The sequence below is a fragment of the Ornithorhynchus anatinus genome, chromosome 18, assembly GCF_004115215.2.
Source record: "Ornithorhynchus anatinus isolate Pmale09 chromosome 18, mOrnAna1.pri.v4, whole genome shotgun sequence".
In the NCBI taxonomy this organism is placed as follows: Eukaryota; Metazoa; Chordata; class Mammalia; order Monotremata; family Ornithorhynchidae; genus Ornithorhynchus; species Ornithorhynchus anatinus.
Window position 1 is genome coordinate 10,317,250 of NC_041745.1, and position 26,472 is coordinate 10,343,721.

Consider the following 26,472-nt stretch of genomic DNA (forward strand, 5'->3'; position numbering starts at 1 on the left):
GCTCAAGCTAATTTGAGCGGTCAATTGAGAAAGAAATATGCAGATTATTTTTTTTACAGCCTTATGACAACATAAAGAAGCAAAGGATCACAAACACCATCACCCAGGAGAAGCCTGTCCACTCGGCAGGAGCTCGGTGGCATCTACCCTGCAGAGAAAAAGCCCACACCTGGACTGTCATTACTGTAAGCTTGTTGTGAGCAGGGAACATACCTCTTATACAGTGCTTAGTATAGTGCTCTGCACTCAGTAAGCACTCAATAAATACTACTGAGACCTGCATAGGGGAATGTTTGCAGCTGGGAATCTGCTTCAGCCTACCTCGGGACAGTAAAGAGATCTGATGCACTGAGGGTGAATCATTTTGTGTAAGAAAGATTGGGCTCAGAACCAAGGGAAAAAAAAAAGTACAGAACCGCCCCCCGCAATTCTACACAAGTTTTCATGAAAAACACCACGTCATTCATCATTCGTCATTCTAACTACCACGTGCTTCGAGTGCAAGGGAGGAAGCGTTTTCCTGACTAGGCCCTTGGTGAAAGTGATGCCCGGGACAGTTAATGAGGGGCCCACCTTCAAAATGGCTTTGGAGTTTGCTGTGGTATTTAAGCATTGCTAAGCGCTGGGGCAAATAGAAAAAACATTACACAAGGGTTCCTGTCCCACAGAGAGCTCACTATTTGGTAGGGGGAGCTCTATTTTATCTCCACTTTCCAAATGAGGAAACTAAGGCACAACGGGGCTAAGTGATTTGCCCAAGATCACACAGCATGTCGGGGCATAGCTGGGAATGGAACTCGGGTCTCCTGACTTCCAGTCCTAGGTTCTTTCCTTTCCATTTATTTCTACTACTGTCTCCCCCTCTGGACTTTAAGCGTGTTGTGGGTGGGGAATGTTCCTGCCAACTCTGTTGTAAGTACTCTCCAGTGCTTAGTACAGTGCTCTGCACATAAGCACTCAGTGAATTCCACTGATGCCAATCAACTGTACTTTTGATAGGCCACAGGGCCTCGCTTTGAGAGCTAGAGATCTGTCTGGAAGGAGATTCCATAACCCCCTCAGAGCCCATCCACGCAAAGAAGTTCTTTCTTACAGCAAACTGGAATCTCTCATCATAACCTCATGGATGACTGGACATAAATGGCCTGCAACCCACAAGTAACCACATGGGTAGAGATAAAGTAATCACATTTTAAAATATCTGCAATCCACAACCAGCTAGGGAGGAAGGGGCAGGCTACAGAGAGAAAAAAAATCAACTCTGAAACAGAGAATAAAATTTGAGTAAAAATAGAGGGGATGAGATGGGAAATCAAGCTAGAAATCCAGATTTCTGATTTCTTGCAACATCACCACCTCACTACCAATACTTTTTTTTTTAACAAGTTAATTAAACTTTTGGTGGAGTTTACATGAGTGCTGAATCATCCTGCAAAACTTCCAAAAACATGTTTTCGCTTTGAAGGAAACCTCATTATTATGTTTAATTCAGAGTGTGTGTGTACACGTTTCAAAACTGTTCAACATGACAAAGCAAACTATTGAATTTTGCCGCACCCAAAGAATGGCATGCTTCTAGATCAGTTATGTGCTAATAGAGCACAAGAAAACTTTATTAGTGGATGAACTTGATTAGTCATTTTGCATGTCCAAATTTCACATTCAAAATTAGGAGTTTCATTTTCCAATTAGATACTAAGCCCCTAAAGGCCAGGGACCATGATCTCTGCAAACAAGAGATAAAGTAAAGATGAGAATGACATGCGTTCATGGCAAGAAACACTGATGTTTTCAACGTTTTTTATTCAAGTAGAGCACAAGTCCCAGAAGCACATTTCAAACTCCACAATGAAGCTGTCTGCTCTTTGTGCCAACTGGTATCCAAAATGAACAGGAAATTTTCCCAGAGTTTCGCTGAGGCCACGAGGAATATGCGTTTGATGGGAGGACAACTGAATAGATACAGTTATTAAGTACTGGTGGGGTAACTTGAGGGGATTATTCAATCTCCTAATCACTTGGGCAATTATATTATTCATTTTCTCGCAGTTCCAAAGACCCCAGACCACCGCCTCCCTTGTGCCTGGCTGGAACTTCCTCCCGCTTCATATCTTACAGCTCACGGCTTTTCCGATCTCCCAAAGTCTTTTAAATCTCCCCTCCGCAAGGAGGCCTGACTAATTTCTCCTCTCCCCATCCCAACTGTCGAATCAGCATTTTTACACCACCTAAGCATTTAAATAGCACAACCCCTCTCCTCATCACTTACGAACATCACACCTATTCTATTACTTCCTCCATCTGAAATTTAAGTGTCATTCAATCAACGCTTGTTTATTGAACGCTTAATGTGTGCAGAGCACTATACTAAGAGCTTGGGAGTGCACGATACTAAAGAATAGGAAGAGGTGATCCTGTCTATCTCCACTGCTAAATCGGATGCTCCTACAAGGGAGGGATCGTGTCTATTAAAAGTTCCGTAGTCTCTCAAGTGCTCCACACTCAGCAGGCACTCAACAAAAACTACTGCTTGATTCAGGCTTCTAGGCGAGGTTATGGAAGCAGGGAGAATTACACAAAGCCACTTCCACAGACACTATTTAGTCCTCTGACACTTAATAATAATGATAATTTGATACGTGATCACAGTATGCCAGACACTCTACTAAGCACTGGGGTAGATAGGAGCCAGATTGTATCCAACCTTATTTGTTTGTAACCACCCGCAGTAAGCGCTTAAACAAATACCACGATTATTATTATTAGATTGGACATGGTCCCTGTCCCACAAGTGGCTCACAGTCTTACTCCCCATTTTACAAATGAGATAACTGAGGCATAGAAAGGTTAAGTGACTTGCAGACAGCAGACAAGTATCTGCACCGGTGTTTAGGACAGTGCTTGACCCGCAGTAAGGGGTCTTCACATCATAATGACACTTAGCTTAGTCCCAAGTGGCTTTCGCTTCAATGCAGCTATTTCTGGGACCACTTTCCCTCCTTCACCTTCAGCAGACTAAACCGCAATTGTCAGTAAAGCCAAGGAGTGGAAATGGCTCTCATTGGAGCTGGGCTGCAGTGGTTGCTGCCTAGAGGTACAGTTTCTGTACTCACGGAGTAGAGGTGGCCCTGGGCTGATATAGATTTGAGCAAGAATATGGCGGATCGTGGGGAAGGGAGGCCTGGAAACGGTGAGGTTGTTAATAATGATAATAATAATAATGATGCTATTTGTTAAGTGCTTAGCACTTTCTATGTGCCAAGCACAAGGTGAGAAAAAGCATGGCTTAGTGGAAAGAGCACAGGTCTGGGAGTCAGAAGGACCTGGGTTCTGGTCCCGGTTCTGCCATTTGTCTGCTGTGTGACCTTGGGTAAGTCACTTCCCTTCTCTGGGCTTCGGTTACCTCATTTGTAAAATGGAGATTAAGACAGTGAGCCCTTTGTGGGACATGGACTGTCCAACCTGATGAGCTTGCATCTACTCCAACACTTAAAACAGTTCTTGGCATAAATGCTTAAAAAAGAAACTGCTCCTGGAATAACCACCTGAAAGTGCTGTCTCCCCCTTTTAGACTGTAGAGCCCGTTGTTGGGCAGGGATTGTCTCTATCTGCTGCACAATTGTTCATTCCAAGCGCTTAGTACAGTGCTCTGCACACAGCAAGTACTCAATAAATACAACTGACTGAATGAATGTTAAAGGAGAAATGGCCTCAATGTAGGTTGGAAATGATAAAAACAGCTGTGCAATTACAAATGGTCATTTCACCTGTAATTTTTTTTTAAATTTGTGGCAATGAATTTCATTTTATATGAGGAAAATTTGGCTTTAAAAATATTGATTGGGTCCAAATGAAGAGCCACTCTCAGATACTGGTCATACTGAGAATCTACACCTGATAGATAATTCAATCTATACTAGATACAGCCACTCCTACTCAGAAGTTGAAGACAAGTGAACCCGAACCAGTGTTTCAGGAATTTTTAGGTTGGGAGATGAATTTGCAAGTAGTAATGACGTTTGGGGAAAAAAAAAGGAGGTGGCAAGTAGGAGGCCTAGATTTAAGGAGTGCTTAATACTACTGCAAGTTTCATTTTCAAATACCATCTAACACAGCAAAGAAAAAAAAATCCACTCTTCAGCTGCCAAAGAAGCAAGGTATTCATTGCTCTGAGTGTTCATTGTCAAACTACTCATAATCAAACCAGTCATATGACACAAGCTGATACACTAATAATGATACCAATTGTAAACTTAAAATACTCAAATGGGCACAAAAATAACCCACTACTCTCATTCACCATCTCATTTAGTTCCTTTCCTCCTTCCGTCCAAGGAGGGCTAACAGGTTTTGCCCCCTGATTACCACCATGTACTAGACCACATCTACAAGGAGCAGGGCTTGCTAGAGGTGGGCCTTGAACCAATGGCCGCTATCACTGCAGCAGCCGGGGAAAACCAAGAGGAGAATTTAAGGTGAGGAAAACACATTCTCCAACACGTCCTGAAAGCCACTTTCAGGCCAGGGCAAGTTAAAGGGTGGGTGGGTTGAGAACAGGTCACCTCAGACTTGAGTCACCACCACCCCCTTCCCTCCTGCAGTGTGAAGTAACCTGAGGAGACTAAATTTGCTATATGAATGTCAGGAATTCCAATCTACTCCAAAATGATGCTGAACCGAACCAGAATTCTGGATCTTCCTGAAAGGGGCCTCCAGCACCGGTTGTAGCCCCAGAAATGTCAGTATCTCACCAGTACCCCAAAGACCAGGGATGTCCCAAGGTAACTAGAATATGGGGGCTAGCTGACTTCAGCCCCATTCTTGCCTCCGGCGATGAGGGGAGACCCAAAGAACTCTAATTCCAGGTGAGGCGAAAACTGGGGAGGGAAGCGTGCTCGGCCCAAGCCCATGAGACAAGCCACTCTTTACCCGTAGTCCTGACCCCCTCTTTTGGGGACAAAGGTCATCTACCAACTCCTACGCCCTCAGGACAGTGCTTGGCATAGAACTGACTCAGTGAATACCACTGATTAACATGGTATTGCTGGAAAGGGCTCATAAGGTGCACCCGGACAGTCCTGATGGGATGATTTGAAGACACGGGAGAAAGTCAGGACACATGAATGAAATGAACCTGATGGGAGCCAATCAATACAACCCCAGGGAGTCATGGGGGTTATGATGACAGAGCTTGGAAGCGGAAGTAAGAAAGTGTTCTTGGAAGAGATACACCTGGATGAGCAATGGCTCAAGATATGCAGTCAATCAATGGTATTTACTGAGCACTTACTGTATGCAGAGCACTGGACTAAGCGCTTGGGGGAGTGTAATATAACATTTCAACAGAATCAGCAGGCACATTCCCTGATCACAACGAGCTTATAGTCTTGAGGGGGATGCAGGCTAGACTCTCTAGTTTACCTGAGAATTTTTGGAGAAAGACTCTTCACCTTCGCAAGTTCAATCCCTACATTCTCTACCAACTCTGAAAAATGCAATATACATTAAGTGATAGTATATCAGAGACCTCTCTCTGGAGAACCAGACTAGGATCACTGAGCTTCTACTTAAAAAAGCACACAGAGATCTAACCTTAAACAGCAAACACGGACTTCCTGAACATATAAGGACTGGTGCCTACAAAAGGCTCTAGAGACAATTTCCACAGTACTTGTAGGAATTACACCATGCCCTACTACAAACTAGAACCAAAGCAGAGAATAAAAGCCATTCTATATCAGAAATACTAAGAATCAGAAAGTATATCGGAAATACACAGAAGGGTTTGCAAACACTACAGCTGGACTATGGCGGGGAAGGCAGGGTTTTTGAGAAGATTCCCCAGGGATATTTCCAAACCGCGAATTTCCTTGGTATTTATTTAACCCATTTTATCCAAAATGGATCAACGATACAGCCCAACAAGGAGGAAAGCTGCATCCTTCCCTTATACACTTTTAAAGTACAAGGCCATCAGTCAAAAGGATTTATTGGGCGCTTACGGTGTCCAGAACAAAGCGCTTGGGAGAGTACAATATAACAATAAACAGACCCATTCCCTGCCCACAATGAGCTTACGGTCTGGAGGCCATAAACCGTCACCCGGCCGTTTGACCCACGAATCCGGATGACACTGGTCTCCTGAATCTGCTTATGGTGCTCAACCTCCAAACTGGAGGTTTCTATCCAATTCCGCCCCTTCCTCCCCTTTGCCCCCCTGCTGCCATCCTATTTCGTACCTGATTCTGCTGGAGGGGAGGCTGAGACTGTCCATCAGGAGCCTGGCCTTGGTTGTCATTCCCTCCGACTGGAGAGCCACGGGTCGTGGCTGTCATACTCGACACGGGGCAGATCTTTGCAATTTTGTCTGCTTATGTAGTTGTCGGGAGAGAAGGAATTATAGTCCGCTTAGAGACGATGCAGTACCTGCATGTGTCAGTCTTAAAAAGCTCCAATTCAAGGGCGAGCCATGTTGCAGCGACCATTGCATAACCTAAGGGAGTTGAGAAGAGAGATGCAAGGGAAGAAACGTTAACAGCGAAAGCTCAAAAGGCTGCACGTGCAGCATCGCCCACAAGTCGAGGAATCCAACTGAAATGTTGAACGCGCGATTAAGAGAGAAATCCCACTGGCTGTGTGGCAAAGCGGTCCAACGGGAAACTTGTGAGAGAGACTCGGTGGCTAAATAAATGAGGCCGGACCCCAGAGTTTGTCAAGTGATGGGAAAGGGGATTGCCATCAAAAGGGAAGAACCCCAGGTAGGTCCCGAAAATAATCCAGGCTCTCACTCTTGTTGGGAGAGACGGGGTTCTTCCCTCCCCCACCACACAACACAACTGGGCTATGAAGAGAAGGGATTCTGGGAAATCAAAATCCACCTGAGTACACCCCAATTTGTTTGGAGGATGGGACTGCACCTGTGATAAATTCAATCAATCAGTAGTCTTTACTGACCACTTACGGCATGAAGAACACCACACTGAGCATGTGGAAGAGTCTAACACGACAGATTTGGTAGAACCGATCTCTGCTCACAATGTGTTGACAGTCTAGAGGGGGAGGCAGATCGAGAAATAAATTACAGAGAGGGGAAATGGCAGACTGTAAGGCTACGTGCAGATGTGCTGTGGGGCAGAGGATGGGGAAATCATCAAGTGAATAGGTGACGCAAAAGGGAGGGTGAGTAGGGAAAACGAGGACTTAGTCGTGAAAGACCTCTTGGAGGAAATGTGATTTACTTGATAGAGCAGATGGCGGTACGGCAGGAGTGTACTATGTTTTTAAGGAAGTCATAGAAATCTCTTTAAAATAACGAACGCTCATCCCTACAGGGGTTACCCTGAATAGTGATCCCCTACAACAGATCCTGAAAAATAACTTGGAATGTCTCCAGTGTCATTCTGAAGAGATCGGGTGCCTGTCCTTACACTGTTCATTTAAAGCTTTTACGTAAGCCAGAGGGGTACATCACCCTCCCCCAGCACATTCTTTCTTTGGCTAAACTGCATTCTCTTTTCCCCCAAGGAGTTTAAGCAATTGACTCAATTATATTCATCCAGATTCTGACAAAACGGACTGGGCCCAATCCAACAGATCACATCTCTTCCCACCTTCAAGTCCTCATAAAATCCTCTCCCTTACAACAAGACTCCATGGATTACCTCCCAACACCCCAAGTCATCCCAAACCATGAGTCCTCCCAACTGGAAGCTTACTGGGGGCAGAGAATGTGTCTACCACACCTCTGTTATATTGGTCTCTCCCAAGTACTTAGTTCAGTGCTCTGCACACAGTAAGCACTCAATAAATACCATTGATGGATCGATTGAGAGCTCTCCGGCACAATGACTGCCATGGTTACCAGGGCAAACAGCTGCGGGGAATGGAACTAGAACACAATATGAGTGCTAGGCTGCGATCTCTTTAGCTGGGAATGGTTCCTGCACATTAAAAAATAACAAACCCGTGTGTGCCTGCTGCATTCCATGCCCTGGTGGGAACATGACTGGCCGGGGAAGTGAGGGCAAGTGCTTCTGCCAACAAACCATTATAAGCAATTCCTTTACCCAGACTATTGGTCCTTTACTCTCAGGATGGGAGATTCTGTCATCTTTGTCCCATTAGTAGCTTCTAGGACTTCTGGAATCTGTCCTCCATCAGTCAGTGGTATTTACTGAGTACTTTCTGTGTGCAGAGCACTGTACTAAGCGCTTGAGAGAGCATAATACGACAGAGTTGGTAGCTACATTCCCTGCCCACAATGAGTTTACAGTCTAGAGGAATAAACTTTGTGTCCCTGGGTGGCCACCTTTAAAGCCCTCCTAAAATCCTTCCTCATGCAGAAAGCCTTCCCTGACTTTCCCCCCATCCCACCAACACCCCAAGTCATAGCAGCCCAACAGTTACCCCTGGAACTTGTGTACTTCCTCCTTGACACTCGAATGGGCACGCGAGCCACCCCGACCTCTGGGAACGACTTGGGTTTGGAGTAGCCTCCCCTCTCCCTCCCGCCACTGAGATAGTCCAGCCCCAAACCCACACCGTGAACCAGAAGTATACTCCTCCTTAACCCAAGTGTTTTGTTGGGGTTTTTTTTGATATTTAAGCACTTACTATATGTCAGGTACTGTACTAAGCCATGAGGTAGTAGATACAAGCAAATCAGGTTGGACACAGTCCATGTCCCACATGGGGCTCGCATTTTACTGCTGTGGTAACTGAGGCCCGGAGAAGTTGCAACTTGCCTATGGTCACAAAGCAGAACTGAGGCGGAGCCAGAATTAGAACCCAGTACAGATTTCCTTGTCCTCTCTCTACCCAGGAACAAAAAAATGCATACTTTGCCAGCTAGCTCCTCATTCATCACTGACCTCGAGGCTCTCCAGGAAATGACCTCCTCCTCGAGCATAAGAGCTCTCTTAAAAGGGAAGCTCGGCCCCTCGACCTATTCCATTTCCCTTCCTGGTCCCTTCCTCCATCTGCATTCCTCATCCCCGGAAGATGACCACTTCGGCGTCCTAACGTAATAGGACCAGAATATCAAACGTCAGATAGATCTTTTAAATGTTAGTCACCAAAACCAATGCAGGCATCAGAACTGCTGGGCAGAAAATGAAATTCAGGAAGAGAGAGAGAAAAGAGACATTGAATTAACCTTAATCTCCACTCCACAGGAGGAGACAGCACTCCTCCATTATGAAGCCCCCCGCCCCCCCTATAAAAAACAGTTCCTAAGCTAGATAAATATGAGGGCAATTATCTAATGCTACGAAGAAATGACAACACGTGAAACTTCCACAGGCCCATCTTAGCCCATCGGGTGTCAAGGGATCAAAAATGCAACAATAGGCAACAAATGAGGATTCTGAGAGGACACATCCAAACATTTTTGTTGGCATGCTTTAAAAGTATAATTTTGTCAATTCTAGAGTTGTTATAAGCAAACTGTCAGACCAACCAAAAAAGACACACAAACCAGAAAAAAAAAAGATTTTTATCTCATTTCCTGTGAGGTTCTTTCCCCTTAAGGCATCACTGACAGCTCTTCCAAGATCACTATCAGGTTAAAGGGGAAAAATACCATAGGTTTGCCAACCACCATGACATAATTTGCTAGACTAGCACCAATGCTCTTCCCTTCCCAATCCCCTTACATCTGATGGACCATAGTCCTGCCTGTGATCAAAGCCCTTGAGAAAGCCCACCTCTTCCTACATGCCTTACCAGGTTAATTTCCAGCACCCAAAGTCACATAAATCCATCGGTCACCTCTAGCATTGGTGGTCCTACTTATACTCATCCTCAACACTTAGGCATGTGCTTATTCAATTCTTCTACTTTGATTACTGTTTGAAACTGCCCTCATTTCCTCTTATTCCTCTCCCTTCTGAGTCGCCTCTGCACTAGGATTTGGACCCTCTATTGACCACTCACCCCCCACAGCACTTCTGTAGGCAAACAGTGTGGCTCACTGAAGAGAGCCCGGGCTTGGGAGTCAGAGGTTGTGGGTTCTAATCTCGGATCCACCACTTGCCAGCTGTGTGACTTTGAGCAAGTCACTTAATTTCTCTGTATCTCAGTGATCTCATCTGTAAAATGGGGATTAAAGCTGTGAGCCCCACGTGGGACAACCTGATCATCTTGTATCCCCCAGTGTTTAGAACAGTGCTTTGCACATAGTAAGCGCTTAACATATTCCACCATTATTATTACAAAGTCATAATTTATTTATATTATTGTCTGTCTCCCCCTCTAGACCGTATGCTCATTGTGGGCCAGGAAGCAGTCTAACTACTCTATTATATTGCATTCTCCCAAGTGCTTAATACCACTTTGCACAGAGTAAATGCTCAATCAATATCCTTGCTGGATTGATTCCCACCCTGCTGGTTGGAGATTAGGAAATTAAAGATATATTCCCGTTCCCTTCCCTAGGTTCATGGACATGATGCACTTTTATAAACCCAAATAAATTAATTTAGTGAATGACATCCAACACACACTGAACACCAAATAGCTTTTCAACCAGCAAGTTCAGAACTTTTACTGGAAGAAATCTCCATGAAGGCAAGGAGGGCATTGTTCCTGTGGGATCTACATGAAGTGGGCTTAGCTTTACGTTGCCCACACAGCCAGCCAGAGCTAGCCCATCCTGTCCTCAAAGAGTTGGAAGGGACCTGGAAGAGGAGCCAATTGACTCTGTTTCTTGCCCACTTCTAACAGATGGTGGTCCCCGGATGGCTTGGGGCTTTTTGGAGGGTTTCTCCGGTCCTCGCTGGGCCAGAAGCTCTCATCGACCCTGTTCAGAGCCTGATCAGATTAAACTGGACACCCATCCTCACCCAGGCCCCCAGAGCCAATCTAGGGGATGCTCCGGGAGCAAGGTGACTATGGGGGCTCTGCTCACTCTATGGATTGTGCTCCCCCAAGCACCTGGTACAGCATAAGCTCATTGTGGGCAGGGAATATGCCTGTTTATTGCTGTATTATACTTCCCCAAGCATGGCGCAGGGCTCTGCACACAGTAAGTGCTCAAGAAATAGGACTGAGTGAATGCTCGGCCCACAGTAAGTCCTCAAAGCGAATGGCTGATTGGAGCCGCTGCAGCAGCTGGTCATATGGGACCACCCAGCCATCCCCCTGCTTGATTCCACGTGTGGTTAATGGAACTCCAGTAAGCAGGAGCTATAGAGGTTATTCCAGAAGACCTCAAAATGCAAGTAAAAATATTCAAAGGCACAAAGCATTGAAGAGATGGTGATTCTGCTGGATTGATGAACTAAATATTTAATACACTGATTGGAGAAACAGACCCAATTAGGACTATCACCATACAGACTCTGGACTTAAGACAACCTGAAATCTCCTGCTCCAGAATGGAAAATACACCCCTTGACTTATCTTTCTCCACACCACTGTGTCGCTTAAGTAAGGTTCTTCCTTTTCAACCACGCTCCTATTGAGATTACGCCTCTCTTTTACCTCACTTTCCCCCTTTAGACCTCAAATCTTAGATGCCTTCATTTTTGCTTTATTCAAAATAGTCAGAGGGCAAAGAAGCTTTGCTTGAGGTAGTTTGAGGAAAGACATACGTCAGAGATTCAGAGGGAAAGGAGGAGGGAGAAAAAGAACATAGTTCTTATATTTTATCTTTCTTCACCATTTTGCCATACATCTTGTCTCATCTTCTTGTACTTGGCTGCCAGGAGAGGTGGGGAAGAGAAAGCATGGGATACCCACTCCTCAGCCCAAGTGCACTTAGGTACATAATCCTAATTTCAGTGTCCTCCTCGAGACTGTACACACCTTGTGGGTAGGGATCATGCCTTTCCCCACTTCTTCCCCCACTTCCCCCAACTCTTCTCCCAACAGATTAGTACAGTGCTCCGCACACAGTAAGTGCTCAATAAATACCACTGATCGATAGAGATAATTAGGTGAGTACTGTTCTGCCACAAAGCATGTTTTGGCTAGAATTCTGTCAGGGAATTAAGAAACATTATTCCACCACCGCAAGCCTATTTTAGGTACAGCACCCCGCTATGTCGGAAGAAGCAGTTATGTGCCCGAGCTTTCTTAATGCGGGTTTCTGAAAGAACGAAATTTTGCCCACAGAAAGTGCTCAACTACGCATTACTGGTTGATTGAACTAAGTGTTTTGAAGTGCGCTTTGCTGTTTTAAAAATCAGACCTTTTTTTGATAATAAAAAAGCCAAAAAATGGAAGCGATCTGATGCTTTTGGTAATCTGCCTATTTTAACGTAATCGCTCTCTCTGTTCCCCTGCTTACTAACTCGTTCTCAGTGAAATGAAAATTAAGTTGTGAATGAAAGATACTGCAATTTCTAAAAACATTTCCAATTTTAGGGGATGAAGTGAAGGAAAATAAGAAGTGAAAGGTAAGCTTTGAAATTTAGGGAAAAAACCAAGAGGAAGACAAAATGATGCCTGAATTTGCACATTTATCAAACTTCCCTGTTTATCAGACTTCCTTCCTATCTGCCTTTTCACCTCTCTAGAAAAATACTGTCCATACTCTGTAATGCAAATTTTACCCCAATCCCAAATATGCAATAGAATCAATAGCTTTTTCTGAATTAGCAATTCTCAACCAGATTACAAAGACCCTAAACAACTGTTTGATGTAATACAAAGAATCACCCAGTGCATGCAAAATGATTAAAACTGAGGACTGAGGGCAGTGAACATTAATGAAATACTCTAAGACGGTCATTTTTTCCAAAGTTCTGATGTGGCCATCTGGCAGGAAGGGAACGTGTCTTCCAAATCTGTTATACTGTACTCTCCCAAGCACTTAGTACAGCTCTCCACACACAGTGAGCGCTCAATGAATACCAGTGATTGATCTGCAGGTCCAGCAGGTGACCCACTTTTTATACTCTGATCCTCCTAGTTAGGACTGCCTTCTCTGACACTTTCCCACCCATCCCCACTCCTCCCTCCAGCCCTAGGGCATTATCCCAATCCAAATCTCCCTACTCGCCTCAGCCCGGCTCACTCGCTTTCCTCCGGCAGATACTAAATAAGCTTGCTGTGGGCAAAGAATGTGATTATTGTTGTACTGGACTCTAAGTACTCAGTATAGTGCTCTGCACACAGTAAATGCTCAATAAATACGACTGAATGAAAGTAGAAGGGCTGGACCCATGGGGACATCGGTCTGCCAACTCTGTCGTACTGTACTCTTCGAAGCACTTAGTACAGTGCTCTGCACACAGAAAGAGTTCCATAAATGCCCATGACAATGATCGGTATGTAACCATACCACTGGTGTCAAGTGCTTTGGGGAAAAGATTTCAACCCATTTGCAAAGTTGAACTGAACACCTCTTACCATTAGTACATGGTGAGTATTACTGATTTGCTTTGAAACTCCTCTGGGTTTTTCCTTTACCACCATTTTAGAGCAGCAATATTCACATTAAATACATATATATTTATGCAAAAGGCACCAGAAAAACTTGCTCTTTTATATAAGCAGCAGCGTGCTTATATAAGAGAAGCAGCGTGGCTCAGTGGAAAGAGCATGGGCTTTGGAGTCAGAGGTCATGAGTTCAAATCCCAGCTCTGCCACTTGTCAGCTGTGTGACTGTGGGCAAGTCACTTAACTTCTCTGGGCCTCAGTTACCTCATCTGTAAAATGGGGATTAAGATTGTGAGCCCCATGTGGGACAACCTGATTCCCCCGTGTTTCCCCCAGCGCTTAGAACAGTGCTCTGCACATAGTAAGCGCTTAACAAATACCAACATTATTATAAGGCAGTGCAACCCTGTACCGATTAAGAGCTACCCCGTGATTCTACTGCCTTGCCTTCTCTACCTGGACTCTAGGTATTGCTCTGCAGCCACCAAAACAACAGATGGGTATGAAGACATGCAAGGAGGTGGAAAGTCCGAAATATTTTCTTTCAATCACCCAGGTGTGCTGAGATAACTCAAAGTGGAAACACTAGTGAGGTTACTACAAAAAGGTCCATTCTTGACCAGAGATGATCTCTCCTAATGGTAGGTATGTACTGAGCAATGCAAGGCCTGTCCCACACATATTTAGTTCCACAACAGATTTTTCAACTGGAAAAAAAAATTCCTCTCAATAAACCACTTCCTTGTGGAGACATGGCTATTGGATAAACCATAAGATCGTTAGTACCGTTAAAAAGGAAAAACTCTTCAAAACCACGCCAGCACTGACATCATTCTTTGGGCTTGACCTGATCAGAATTTTACAAAAACTACTGGGGGAAAAATGGAAATACTCCCAAATTTCATATTTGAATAAAAATGAAAACTGGATTTCCAAGAGAAGCAAGGTGGCTTACTGGAAAGAACATGTATGTCAGTGGACATGGGTCTAATCCCGGCTCTGCCACCTGCCTGCTGCGTGACCTTGGGCAAACCACTTAACTTTCCTGTGCCTTGAGTTACCTCATGTGGAAAATGTGGAAAATGTGGAAAATGGGGATTAAGACTGTGAGCCCCACATGGGACAACCTGTTTACTTTGTATCTATCCCAGTGCTTAGAACAGTGCTTGGCACATAGTAAGCACTTAAATACCATAATTGTTAATATTCTTATTATTAATAAGAGATTCTATAATCAAAGACTTATACATCAAAGACCAGGTAAGATACATGAAAAATGTTCCTAAAGAAGCAGCACACTCACTGACTCTATCTTGACAAAAAGCTCCCAAGGTATAGCTTCACATTGTCTTGAGTCTGGCACAGTAAATGGTTTTTCTCTTCATTTGTGTACTTGCACTTAAAGAGTAGAAAATTAAAACCCACCCATCAGAAAAAATAACTAATCTGGGAATGACTCTCCTTATTACTAAAATTTGTCTTTTGGTGAAAAAAGGATCTTAGCGATCAACTCTGGAATATGATAAAAGTACAATCTTCTACTTTTGCCATTTTAAAAAATATAGTCCTTGTATGATTTTTTTCAATCAAGAACTGCATGCCATTCATAAAACAATCTTTAATACAGTATTGCAGGAATTAGATGTTAAGTATGGTACTTTGCAAATGAGAAACTAAAACTTAACATAAACCTGAAATTACATTTTCTAATTCCAATCCAACATTCATACCACATTGGCTGCTGGAATTTAATTTTTGTGCTACGTTAATGTCCTCACATCAAAACATGGACAGAAAAAAATTTAGGTGAGCTTTTCAAGATTAGCTTCTTTCCAGCGGAAAATATTTCCCTGTCGAGTCCAAGGCTTCTTCTAAAACTCTAAAAACCGTTTTCTCCAACAACTTCATTTTCCAGAATACTTCTCAATGCCAAACTAATTCTGAACACCAAACCTGGAAACATTAGTAATGTCTGTTAAAAATACCCTGAGTTACTTCATAAGGTACTAAATGGGTAGAGAAATCAGCAAGTTCAATGTTTTCTCATTCGGGGGCTGGGAAAAGGATCGAGGCGACGATTGGAGCTCTCCCTTCCATTAAGCTGCTACCCTGTCTCCCAGTTAAAACCCGAGGCCGACTTAACCCAGAGACTTCCTGGAAACCCAAAACAGTGCACTTGGGATGTTTACTAAATGCTTCGATGCACAAAACAGTGAGCACTGGGGAGAGGCTTGAGGCTACTGATTTCAACGTGAATCTGGCCTGCAGAGGGGTCTCACGGCCTAAACGACAGAGGGAGAAGAACGGTGGCCAGGAAAGAGGAACAGAGTAAGCTCAGCAGGAACAAGGAGAGAGCCGGCAGTACCTTTCTGCGGGGAACCGTCCTCGGGGCTCCTCACCACTTCCCACGGGGCCAAGTTAGATCCAAACCGCCACAACCGTCCCAACAGTCTCATTTGGGAAGGAGGCCCCTGCTGCCCCATATTCTGGCGAGGGTGGGCCTTCTCTCAGGTTGGAATGAGCAGGAAGGTCGCTGTTCCAGCTGTCGGATGGTCCCGGCGTGGATCCTGGAGCCTGAACGGTGCCAGGGGCTTCCAAGGGACGGGTCTCCGCCCCGGCAACGGTGGCTAGGGAGGGAGACGGCCACGACAGGAGTCGGGTAGCCCCACGACCACAGGTTCATCACCTATGGTAAATGGCACTTTGTCTATAGAGGGAGAATAACCTACTAGTAAGGCTCCAGTTTAGATAGATCCACTAACATTTTGGGGGGGGGGGGGCTCACATGGTGGAGAAGATGGTACAAAGGTTTTTGTTTTTTTTTTTAATTCTCTCAGAGGTTAAATAGTCTGATGATACGGGGCAGGGGTAGTGGGGATAACGTCAGGATTCACCCAAAAACTGGGGCTAATACAGTGCTTTGCACTCAGTAAGCGCTCAATAAATATGATTGAATTAATGCTTCCTTTCCAACACAGAGGCAGCCGAGCCGTTCTTTTCCACTCTTAAAATCCTGAGGCAGCACTGCTTTCCATCTGGGACTGGTTGCCCCCAGTGGGACAGTGACCAACACATCAGTGACAAAGTTTCATGTAGATATTTTGTATTGACGCCCCTTGGCTTGCTCTAATTTGTCTGGAAGGTATTCGTCTTGTTCAACATGCCTACTCTCCCCCTGAATTGGGAGCCTACTGCACTTGCTTATGCATCGAAGGATTATATAGTTTCAATTAATTTATATTAACGTCTGTCTCCCCATGTACACTGCAAGCCCATTGGTGTAGGGAACGTGTGGCCCAACTGTTGTAGAGAATGCTCCCAGGCGCTTAGGACAGTGCTCAATAAATACCATTAATTGGCCCAGCCCCTCGGGGCACAGATATTGTGTGCAAACTCATCTTATCAATCCCTGCACTTAATACACTGCTGTGCAGTCTCTAGTACATGTTCTAATTCAGGACCTCCGATCTTTTGACCCTATCCATTGTAGGGTCCATTTCGGTTCCATACCCAAACTACCTTCTCTTGACAACCTAACTGACACTAAACACGTTCCGCTTTGAGTTCAACTCTCTCGCTCCCCTATCCTGTCATCAATCTCCAACAGCTAACCCACAGCCCTGGATCACCTCCACAGTCCACCGCCCCCGCTCTTGGGCATGAGCCGCAGAGCGCTGCTGGCGGAAATCTAGATACCAAGCCGACCTCATCCACTTCAAGTTTATCCTTAGGTGCTTTAACTCTGCCCTCTCCGCTGTCCAGCAAAATTATTTCTCCATCCTTACTGACATCCATGGCCACTGCCCTCATCAGTTCTTCCAGACGTTTAACTCCCACCTCAAGCCTCCTGTCTCCCCTTGCCCCTAATGACCTGGCCACCTACTTTGAGAAAAGTGAAACCATCAGACGTGATCTTCCTAAAATCTCCCCTGCTCCTCCTTCAACTCCTCTCTCTCATTCAACCCACATATTCATTCGATCACTAAATCCTGTCAGTCCAACCTCCACAACATCATTAAAATCTGTCTTTTCCTCTCCGTCCAAACTACTACCTTGTTAATCCAAGCACTTAACCTTATTCCACCTTGATTATCAGTCTCCTCGCTGACCTCCCTGCCTCCTGTCTCTCCCCACTTCAGTTCCCTTCACTCTGCTGCCTGGATCATTTTTGTACAAAAACATACAACCCATGTTTCCCCACTCCTCAAGAACCTCCAGAGGTTGCCCATCCACCTCTGCAAAAAACAGAAACTCCTCACCATCAGCGGTAAAGCACTCAATCACCCTGTCCCTTCCTACCTCACGCCTAGCTACTCTCCTACTACAACCCAGCCCCCACACTTCACTTTTCTCACCAGCCTACTCACTGTACTTCAATCTCATATATCTCACCGTTGACCTCTCGCCCACGTCCCACCTCTGACCTGGAACGCCAACCCTCTTCATAACCGACAATTACTCTCCCCCCCTTCAAAGTCTTACTGAAGGCACATCTCCTCCAAGAGGCCTTTCTTGACTACGCCCTCTTTTCCCTTTCTTCCACTCCCTTCTGTGTCGCCCTGACTGGCTTCCTTTATTCATCCCCCCCAACCCACTCCCACAGCACTTGTGAACATATTTGTAATTTGTTTATATTAATATCTGTCTCCCCTTCTAGATTGTAAGCTCATTGTGGGAAGGGAATGTGCCTGTTATATTGTTGTGTACCCTCCCAAGCACTTAGTACAGTGCTCTGCACACAGTAAGCGCTCGATAAATACGACTGATTGATTGAAGATGAGAAGCCAAAAGGATCCGAGCTCCTAAAAGTAGGGCTTGTATTCCCTAGATTTGGCAAAATGCCTACTGTCACAGGCTCAAATATTACCATCAGTCGATGGTATTTATTGAACATGTACTGTGTGCAGAGAACTGTACTAAAGTGCTTGGGAGGATACAACAGAGTTAGTAGACATGATCCCTATCCACGAGGAGCCTGCCGCCTACTTAAATTACACATGAGAGAAAGGGCAGGGTGGAAGGATATGTGCATAAATGCTGTGGAGCTGACAGTGCAGTGAGCAAAGGTGACGTCGCAGAAGGGAGGACCAAGAGGGTGGGGAAATGAAGTGATAGTCAGGGAAGGCCTCGGTGCCGATAGCACTTGAGCAGGGTTTTCAAGATGAGGAGAGCGGTGGTCTGTTAGATATGATGGGTGAAGGAGTTTCAAGCCAGAGAGAGGACTGGGCAAGGGTTCAGCGGCGAGACAAATCAAGGCAAAACAAAGCCAGGCCCCAAAGAAGTCCAGAGCATATGGACGGACTTTAAGGAATGTCTTCCTCATGTGGGGAAGGAATGTGCCTACCAATCAATCATTTACTGAGTGCAGAGCACTGCACTAAGCGCTCGGGAGAGTACAATATAACAGATTTGGTAGGCATTTCCCCTGCACACAAAACACTTTCCAAACTGTGGGGGGGATGGGACTGTTGTATTGTAATCTGTTGCATTATACTCTCCCATGCACTCATTATTAAGTACCATTGATTAACTGAATAAGAAACCAAGTCCACTAACCCAAGAGGTTTAATAGGCACCTAAAGCTTTAAAAAATAAACACATAAATGTTTAAACGTGGAACGCCCTCCCAATCAATGGTTTTATCGGGCACTTACTGTGTGCAGAGCACTGTACTGAGCACTTAGGAGAGTATAATATAACAGAGTGGGTAGACATGTTCCCTGCCTTTCCAAATGGGGATTAAAACTGTAAGCCCCCCTGAGGGACAGGGACTGTGCCCAGCCTGATGATCCTGTATCTACCCCAGCACTTAGAACAGTGCTTGACACATAGTAAGCGCTTAACAAATAACATCGCTATTATTTATGTGCAACTGACTGTCCACTACTCTCCCCACCTTCAAAATTCTCCTAAAAGCTGCATCTCCTCAAAGAGGCCTTCCCTAACTAAATCCTCATTTCCCTTCTCTGCGTGTCAACTATGCCCTTGGCTGCGGACCTCTTAGGTACTCTGATGCTCACGCCAGCCTAACAGATCTTACTTATCCTTATACTGCACAATTTCTCCCATCTGTTATTTATTTTACTGTCTGACTCCATTTGTAGACTGTATATTCCTTGAGGGCAGAGATCGTTTGCGCCTACCTACTCTACTGTAGTGTACTTTCCCAAGCGTTCAGTACCGTGCTCGGCACACAGTCAGCACTCAAACACCATCAAATGATTGGAAGCTTGGTCAGATTTCTCAAGACGAATTCAAAGACAGCATTAGCTTAGAGGAATAAAATTAGGACAGCGAATATGAGAGCAAAAATTCAAATTACCGGCAGCGCTCAATTTATAACCTTTTGAGTTGAAAGCAATGGCAAGGAGTTTCTAACTTGACACCATTTCAGCATTATGGCATCTACTCTTTTTATTGCCTAAAGGACAGTACTCCATCGGAGGTTAAAAGGGAGGCGTCAACCTTCCTTGGTGACTTTGCCTGGTGACCAAGTAACCCAGCCCCTTCCCCATTCCCCAAACTCTCTGTTCTCTCTCATGTCCCTGAATTGTTTCCCCACCAGTCCCTGTGCACCCCACCACAAACCCCCAAATAAGTCAATAAATGGTATTTATTTTATGGTGTTAAACGCTTACAATGTGCCAGACATTGTACTAAGCACTAGGGTGGATACAGGATCATCAGATGGGACACAGTCCACGCCCCACAAGAGGCTCACAATCCTAACCCCCATTTATTGAGCTATGACTCTGTGCAGAGCATTGTACCAAACACTCGGGGGAGTACGATATAACAGTGTCGGTAGACATGTCCCCTGCCGAGCAGACTGTGAGCCCCGCATGGGACAGGGACTGTATCCAACTCGATTTGCCTGTATCCACCCCAGCGCTTAGTTCAGTGCCTGGAACAGAGTAAGCGCTTAAATACCATCATTATTATTAAGAAGCTTACAGGAGCCATCCCTTCATCATCTCCTCCAGGAGGCCTTCCCTAACTAAGCCTCCCCTTTCCTCTTCCCCCACTCTCTTGGGCAACACTCTGACTTACTCCCTTTATCCTTCTCCGACCCCCGGCCACACGGCACTTGGACACGTATCTGTCATTTTTTTATATTAATGTCTGTCTCCCCCTGTCTAGACTGAAGGCTCACTGTGGGTAGGGAATGTATCTGTTAATTGTTATATTGTACTTCCCCCAAACACTCAATAAATACGACTGAGTGAATGAATCACCGCAATTTCCCTGTGGCCCTCTTCCTCCCCGAACATCTCAGAAGTGTAGGGCCAGTCCCTTCCCTAACTTCAGCTCCTCATCCACCAGGTCTGCCAAAGCTGTGGGAGCAGGCCCGGACCGGCCGAGGCAGGGGGAGTAGCCTAGGATGGGACCACCCTTGCTCTCCCCTCCTCGTAGCCCCAGGACTGCCATATCCACAGTGTCTGGACCAAGTCAGAGAAGGACAAGGCGGTGGGATGGCCTCCTTCGGGGCCGGCCCAGGCCGCTCCCCATAGCTTCGGCGGTTCAGGGGACGGCTGCAGTCACACCACAGGCTGGCGTCACACCACAGGCTGGCCCGGCCCAACCGCGGCAACTGGCAAGTGAGAAGCAGCGTGGCCTGGTGGAAAGAGACTGGGCCTGGGAGTCAGAAAGAGCTGAGTATTAAATCATGGCTCTACCATTTGTCTGCTGTGTGACCTTGAGGAAGTCACTTCTCTGTGCCTCCGTTATCTGTAAAATGGGGATTAAGACTGTGAGCTCCAAGTGGGACAAAGACTGAGTCTACCTTGTATCTACCTCAGGGCTTACAGCAGTGCCTGGCACATGGTAACGTGCTTAATACCACTTTAAAAAAAAGTGGAAAAAACAAAACCACAAAAATCAGCAGTGTGGGGGACTAATGAAGTCACCATTTTAAAACAATGGAGAGTGGGGGAAGGACAGAGGGAGTGAGAAGAACATCTAAAGAGGAAGATTGGAAATGTAGGTTTTCTAATCTCCAGGCAGAGCCACCATGGAGGGTCGGCCCATCGATGAAGGAAAACTTAAGGTTGTAGCCTGGGACCTCTCTGACTCCATCTAGAAACAGATCTGTAGCTAGATTACTACACATCTATAAATCGACAAAGAACATAATTCTGGGTAAGTTTGGTAAAAGTCAGATATCAAATCTTGGCTCCTAAACCCATCCTGCATCTACAACTTCTTTCTTATGCCAAAATTGATTCACACTTGCATCATTTCAACTTAAGATTCAGTGTTTAAGCACCAGTTGCACCACAAGCCCGTGGACCTGGGCAAAGCATCGAAAATAAAAATATCCTTAAAATTCACCCCACACCATAAGGCACCCAAAGACAAGCCTTGTTTTCCTTTCCCGCTGCCCCCAAAGGCAGGAGTGTTGAATGGACACAAACATGGCATCACAAGGCCCCCAAGAGAAATGGCACAGCCTGGTGAAATGACCCCGCGCGTCCTAATTCCAGCCCCCACCGCTCAACTGCTATGGGACCTGAAGCAGGCTATTTGACATCTCTGGACCTCAGCTTCCTCATCTGTAAAATAGGGATGAGATACCTCTTCTCCCTCCTCCTTAGTGAGCCCTTGTGGTACAAGAACTGTGTCCAACCTGATAATCTTGTATCTCTTCCAGTGGCAAATTCAGTGCATGGCACAGAATACACACCTAATTTTAACGATTATTACTATCATTATTAAGAAGTCCCTTTCCATGGGCCTCAGAGAAGTGGTATTGAGGTAGTCCCCATCCTCCAAACCTAATACCACGGAGGAGCTCCACCCTTGACATAACTGTTGAGAGCAGAGGCTTATTTCCTCAGCTTGCGAAGTGTTGGGAAAATCCTGGGCCAAGGAGGCTGCCCGGATTAGTAAGAAGCCCAAAGAAATGAGGACCACCTCCTTTCAGCAGTAATTTACTAGATGAAGAGAACACTAGTAACCCAAGACATTAGAGAGGTTGTGAATTTTTTTTTAAATTTTTTTTAAAGGAAAGCCCATTAAACCAGTCTGGGGCAGGGTGGGGGTGTACCCTCTTGGATGGAAGGGGATAAAATTGCATTAAAACAGTGTCGCCTCCATTCAAAGACGGCATTTAAAAGTGGTGATTTTTAAATTAGCAAAGCTTCCTGAATACCTGAACTCTGAAAGAAATGACAGTTTCCTGCAGGACCACTTGTATCATTTTTGAGACGAAACCAAACCCGTAGAATCATCAAGTTAGAAAGGGCCTCAAGAGGTCACATAGCCCATCTAAAACAGATGGTTGTCAAGCCTATTTTTAGAGCGCTTCATAGCACAACTCGCATTAGTTTCCTGTTTTAAATCGCCCTTACAGTGAAGAAGTTCATGCCATGTCTAACCAGCCTCAGTGAAACTGAAGCCCATTTTTGTATTCTGGACTCGGTGGAGATACAGGACAACTGTTTAGTACACCCTGTATCTTCCCCAGTGTTTAGAACAGTTCTTGGCAGATAGTAAGCGCTTAACAAATACCATTATCGTTATTATTATTAATATTCTTGTAGCAATTAAGAGAATGTGATTGATCCTCCACTTTGGCTGAACATATGGAGACTAAAATTGTACCAACAATCCAAAAGGCTCTGACCCACTGCCAAGTATAACTGAAGGACTACTTCCTGGCCCTTGTATATCATATTCCTATTAATTCTCATTTTTAACAGGTTCAACTCAAACAGTAGTACACTGCTCATTCACACCACTGTAGAGCCTTCTTGAGCCATAGGTCTGCCTTACCATTTTTTATCTGTTTTTCGGTCCTTAGTGACCTGCTCTGTATTTTTTTCCAACTAACCTCATTCTGATCTTGGAAATATTTCGCGAGTACTTACACGACTTTAAAAAAAAAAAAAACTGGGAAAGGGGAGATGTATAAATTCTAGATGGCAACTTAACTTTAAAATCTGGAAAGAGAAGAAAGGACCAAATTATCAACTTGCAAACCCTTTGATCACTGGTTACAGCCACCATGACTCTGTGGAGGGGAAAAAAAAAATAAAAGTATCACGAGACAGACAGGACTTTCTTTTCGGAGTATTGTGTCTTGTACACAAGTAAGAAAGACACGATGCTCTTCAGAAAGGCTATTAAATCAACCAGATGCCAGGTTAATACACTTAGGAATCGCATCAATCCTGGAGGGGCGGGGGACACACACAAACATTTGGTAAGTGATTCTTCTTATGGGTTTGACCGAAATTTTTCTTTTGCAACAGCTTGGATAAAGGGACACAAAGCAAACTAAATTATTTAATCGACCTACGTTGGGAGAAGGGGAGGGGAGGCAGAACAAGACCCACACTCCTTTACATGGAAACTTCAGGCCCCAAAATCAAAAGGAGGAAGGTGTCTGCAGGGTGTCCTGGGGAAGAAAAAAGAAAATTTGTTTTATTTTTTGCTCTTCCCATTTTCTCTCACATTCAACCCAGAAAACTGAGGGCCTTTGATGGTGTGATTAAAAGGCTCCTCCAGGAGTACCCACAGACTTCCCCCACGAGACTGGAAGCTCGCTTTGGGCAGGGAATGTGTCTGTCTATTGTTATACTGCACTCTCCCAAGCGCTTATACGGAGGTCTGCACCCAGTAAGCCCTCAATAAATACGACAGACTAACTGAATGGCTACTCTGGTCCCCTTGAGGCTAGTCTTTGCAAGCAAAAGCTTAGAATTTAAACCACTTTGACAAATGGAAGTCATCCTAATCAAGCTCAAGTTCAATGGGGGCAAAAAAAGCAAGGGAAAAATCTGGTGAAACAACCTTCACACATTCAAAATGGAGATAATTGGAGGAGTCACACGAACTCAAATCAGCAAATAAGCCTGGCATTTCAATAGCTAATATCAGATTGGGACAAGAACCACATACGTTTTTTCCCCACCGGTTAGCAGTGGCACTCATGCTAACACTCGGGATCATTTGTTAGAAGAGTCTGTCCCATTGGAAGCTTCATATTTAGAAAGAAATGGAGAAGCTTTGCTGGCCAGGAATGGGGGGGAGTAAAACCAGCAACTCAAAACAAGAATTAAACATCTAGATCAGATAATATCTGAATAGAGATTACAGGCATTGGGACTATCGTTCCTGAAGAAGAGAAGGCCAAAGGGTAATTCATCTGTCAATAGAGATGAAGGAATATAAAGGCAAAGTTATCACATCTCCACTGACAACAGCATATGCAAGGCCTGAAACTATAATGAGGCTCCACTGGGTGACTTTCAAAGAAGCGTTGGTCAAAAGATGCTGGACTGGGTTTCCTAAATTATGGAGCCCATGGCAGTAAAGATTTTAAGCCACCTAACAGAGTACCTGCTGCTCAAGATAGTTTTCCATCTACCAGATTATTTAGATAATGCTGACATCCCTTCCAGTTACGATTCTCTGAGATGCCACATTTTACTTCAAGTTTAAGAGCAAAACTTTAGATTTTGAACTCCAACTACCTGATATTGTCACTGCTGGAGACAGAATGAATTCTGGAGTGGCTGGACCATCACTCTGACCTAAAAGTCTTTTTGTACATAACATTTCACGCCCTTATAATGCTCTCATTATTACTGGGGAAATCTCACTAACATTTTTTTTTAACATCACAATTTTGTCCTAATTTACACAAGGAGAAATGGAAATACAATTATCAAGCCATGATAGTTAGTAGCATTATACTTTTTTCCTGACAATCAACGGCACGAATTGAGCACTGTACTAAGCACTTGGGAGAGTATGGAATAAGCAGAGGTGGTTAGACATGATACCTGCCCTCAAAGACTTTACAGTCTAGTGGGGAAGACAGTCATGAAATAAATTATAGATGGGGGAAACAGCAAACTATAAGGACACTGATGTGTGTGTAGATTGGGGTAAATATCCAACAGATCCAAGAGCATAGATGATGCAGAAGGGAGAGCAAATAGGGTGGGGAAATAAGAGGTTAGCAGGCAAGGTGTCTTGGAAGCTTTCTGTTTGATTTTCCGTGTAGGGCTCTGAAGACGGAGAGAGTGGCGGTCTGCCGGATATCAAGGGGGAGGAAGTTCCGGGCCAGAGGGAGGATATGGGCGAGGGTCAGAGGCGAGGCAGAAGAGATGGAGGTCAGGTGAGCAAGCTGGCACTGGAGAAGTCAAACGTGCAAACTGGGTGGTAGTGGGGCATTAGCGGGGGAACCTCAAATGGGGAGAGCTGATAGCACCTTAAAGCCAATGGTAAGGAGTTTCTAATTTGTGCAGAGATGGACAGGTGACCATTGGAGGTGTCTGAGGAACAGGGAGGCGTAAATTGAAATTTCATTGAAAAAAAAATAATCTGGGCAGCACAGTGAAGTGTAGACTGGAGTTAGAGGAGAAATAGATCCAACAGTCCTCCTCTCCTTTGAGGTATTCAGGGGGTTTCTTGGTACCTGAGCAACTTTTTCTAGGATATGCTGCCTCTACTCCAGAGCTTAGGACAGTGCTTCACACATAGTAAGCGCTTAAATTGTTAAGTTTGATAACTTAAATACTAGATATATGACCCTTGAGTCCGTCATCTACGCCAGATGACCTCCCTCCCCACTTTCAAAGCCTTATTAAAATCACATCTTCTCCAAGAGGCCTTCCCTGACTAAGCCCTCATTTCGGTTTCTCTATGCTGTGTCGCCTAGGCCCCTGGATCTGTACCCTTTAAGCATCTGATATTCATCCCACCCTCAGGCCCACAGCACTTATGCACTTAGCCATAATTTATTTTAAAGTCTGTCTCCCACCTAGACTTGTAAGCTCCTTGAGGGCAGGTAACGTGTCTAACCAAGTTTGTTGTACCATGCTCTCCCAAGTACAGTGCTTGGGACAGAGTAAGCACTGAATAAGGATCATAGCCTGTCTGATCACGACTGTATGAAAAACAACACTTCTTCCACCTTTTCTCAGCAGTTCCACCCTTTTAATCTATTCCACTTTGGACCGCCTTCCATGTTTGTTACATTAAAGAAAAAAATTTAGAAATTGCAGTTTGTGCACTGATCAATAACATGATAGCCAAGTAGCCACTTAGCTCTTCCTCTAAGCACTAGTTCACTCTACC

General features: G+C 44.8%; 1 protein-coding gene across 3 annotated transcripts in view; it reads right to left on the reverse strand.

The window, feature by feature from the left end:
- The window catches only part of USP9X (ubiquitin specific peptidase 9 X-linked), a 128,990-nt gene that overhangs the window by 97,654 nt on the left and 4,864 nt on the right, over positions 1 to 26,472 (reverse strand). For all 3 annotated transcript variants that reach the window (XM_029083039.2, XM_029083038.2, XM_029083040.1), the window contains exon 2: positions 6,240 to 6,493. In XM_029083039.2, coding sequence (XP_028938872.1) covers positions 6,240 to 6,335 — 96 coding nt within the window. In that variant the 5' untranslated portion in view covers positions 6,336 to 6,493. The remainder of the gene's footprint in view (positions 1 to 6,239; positions 6,494 to 26,472) is intronic.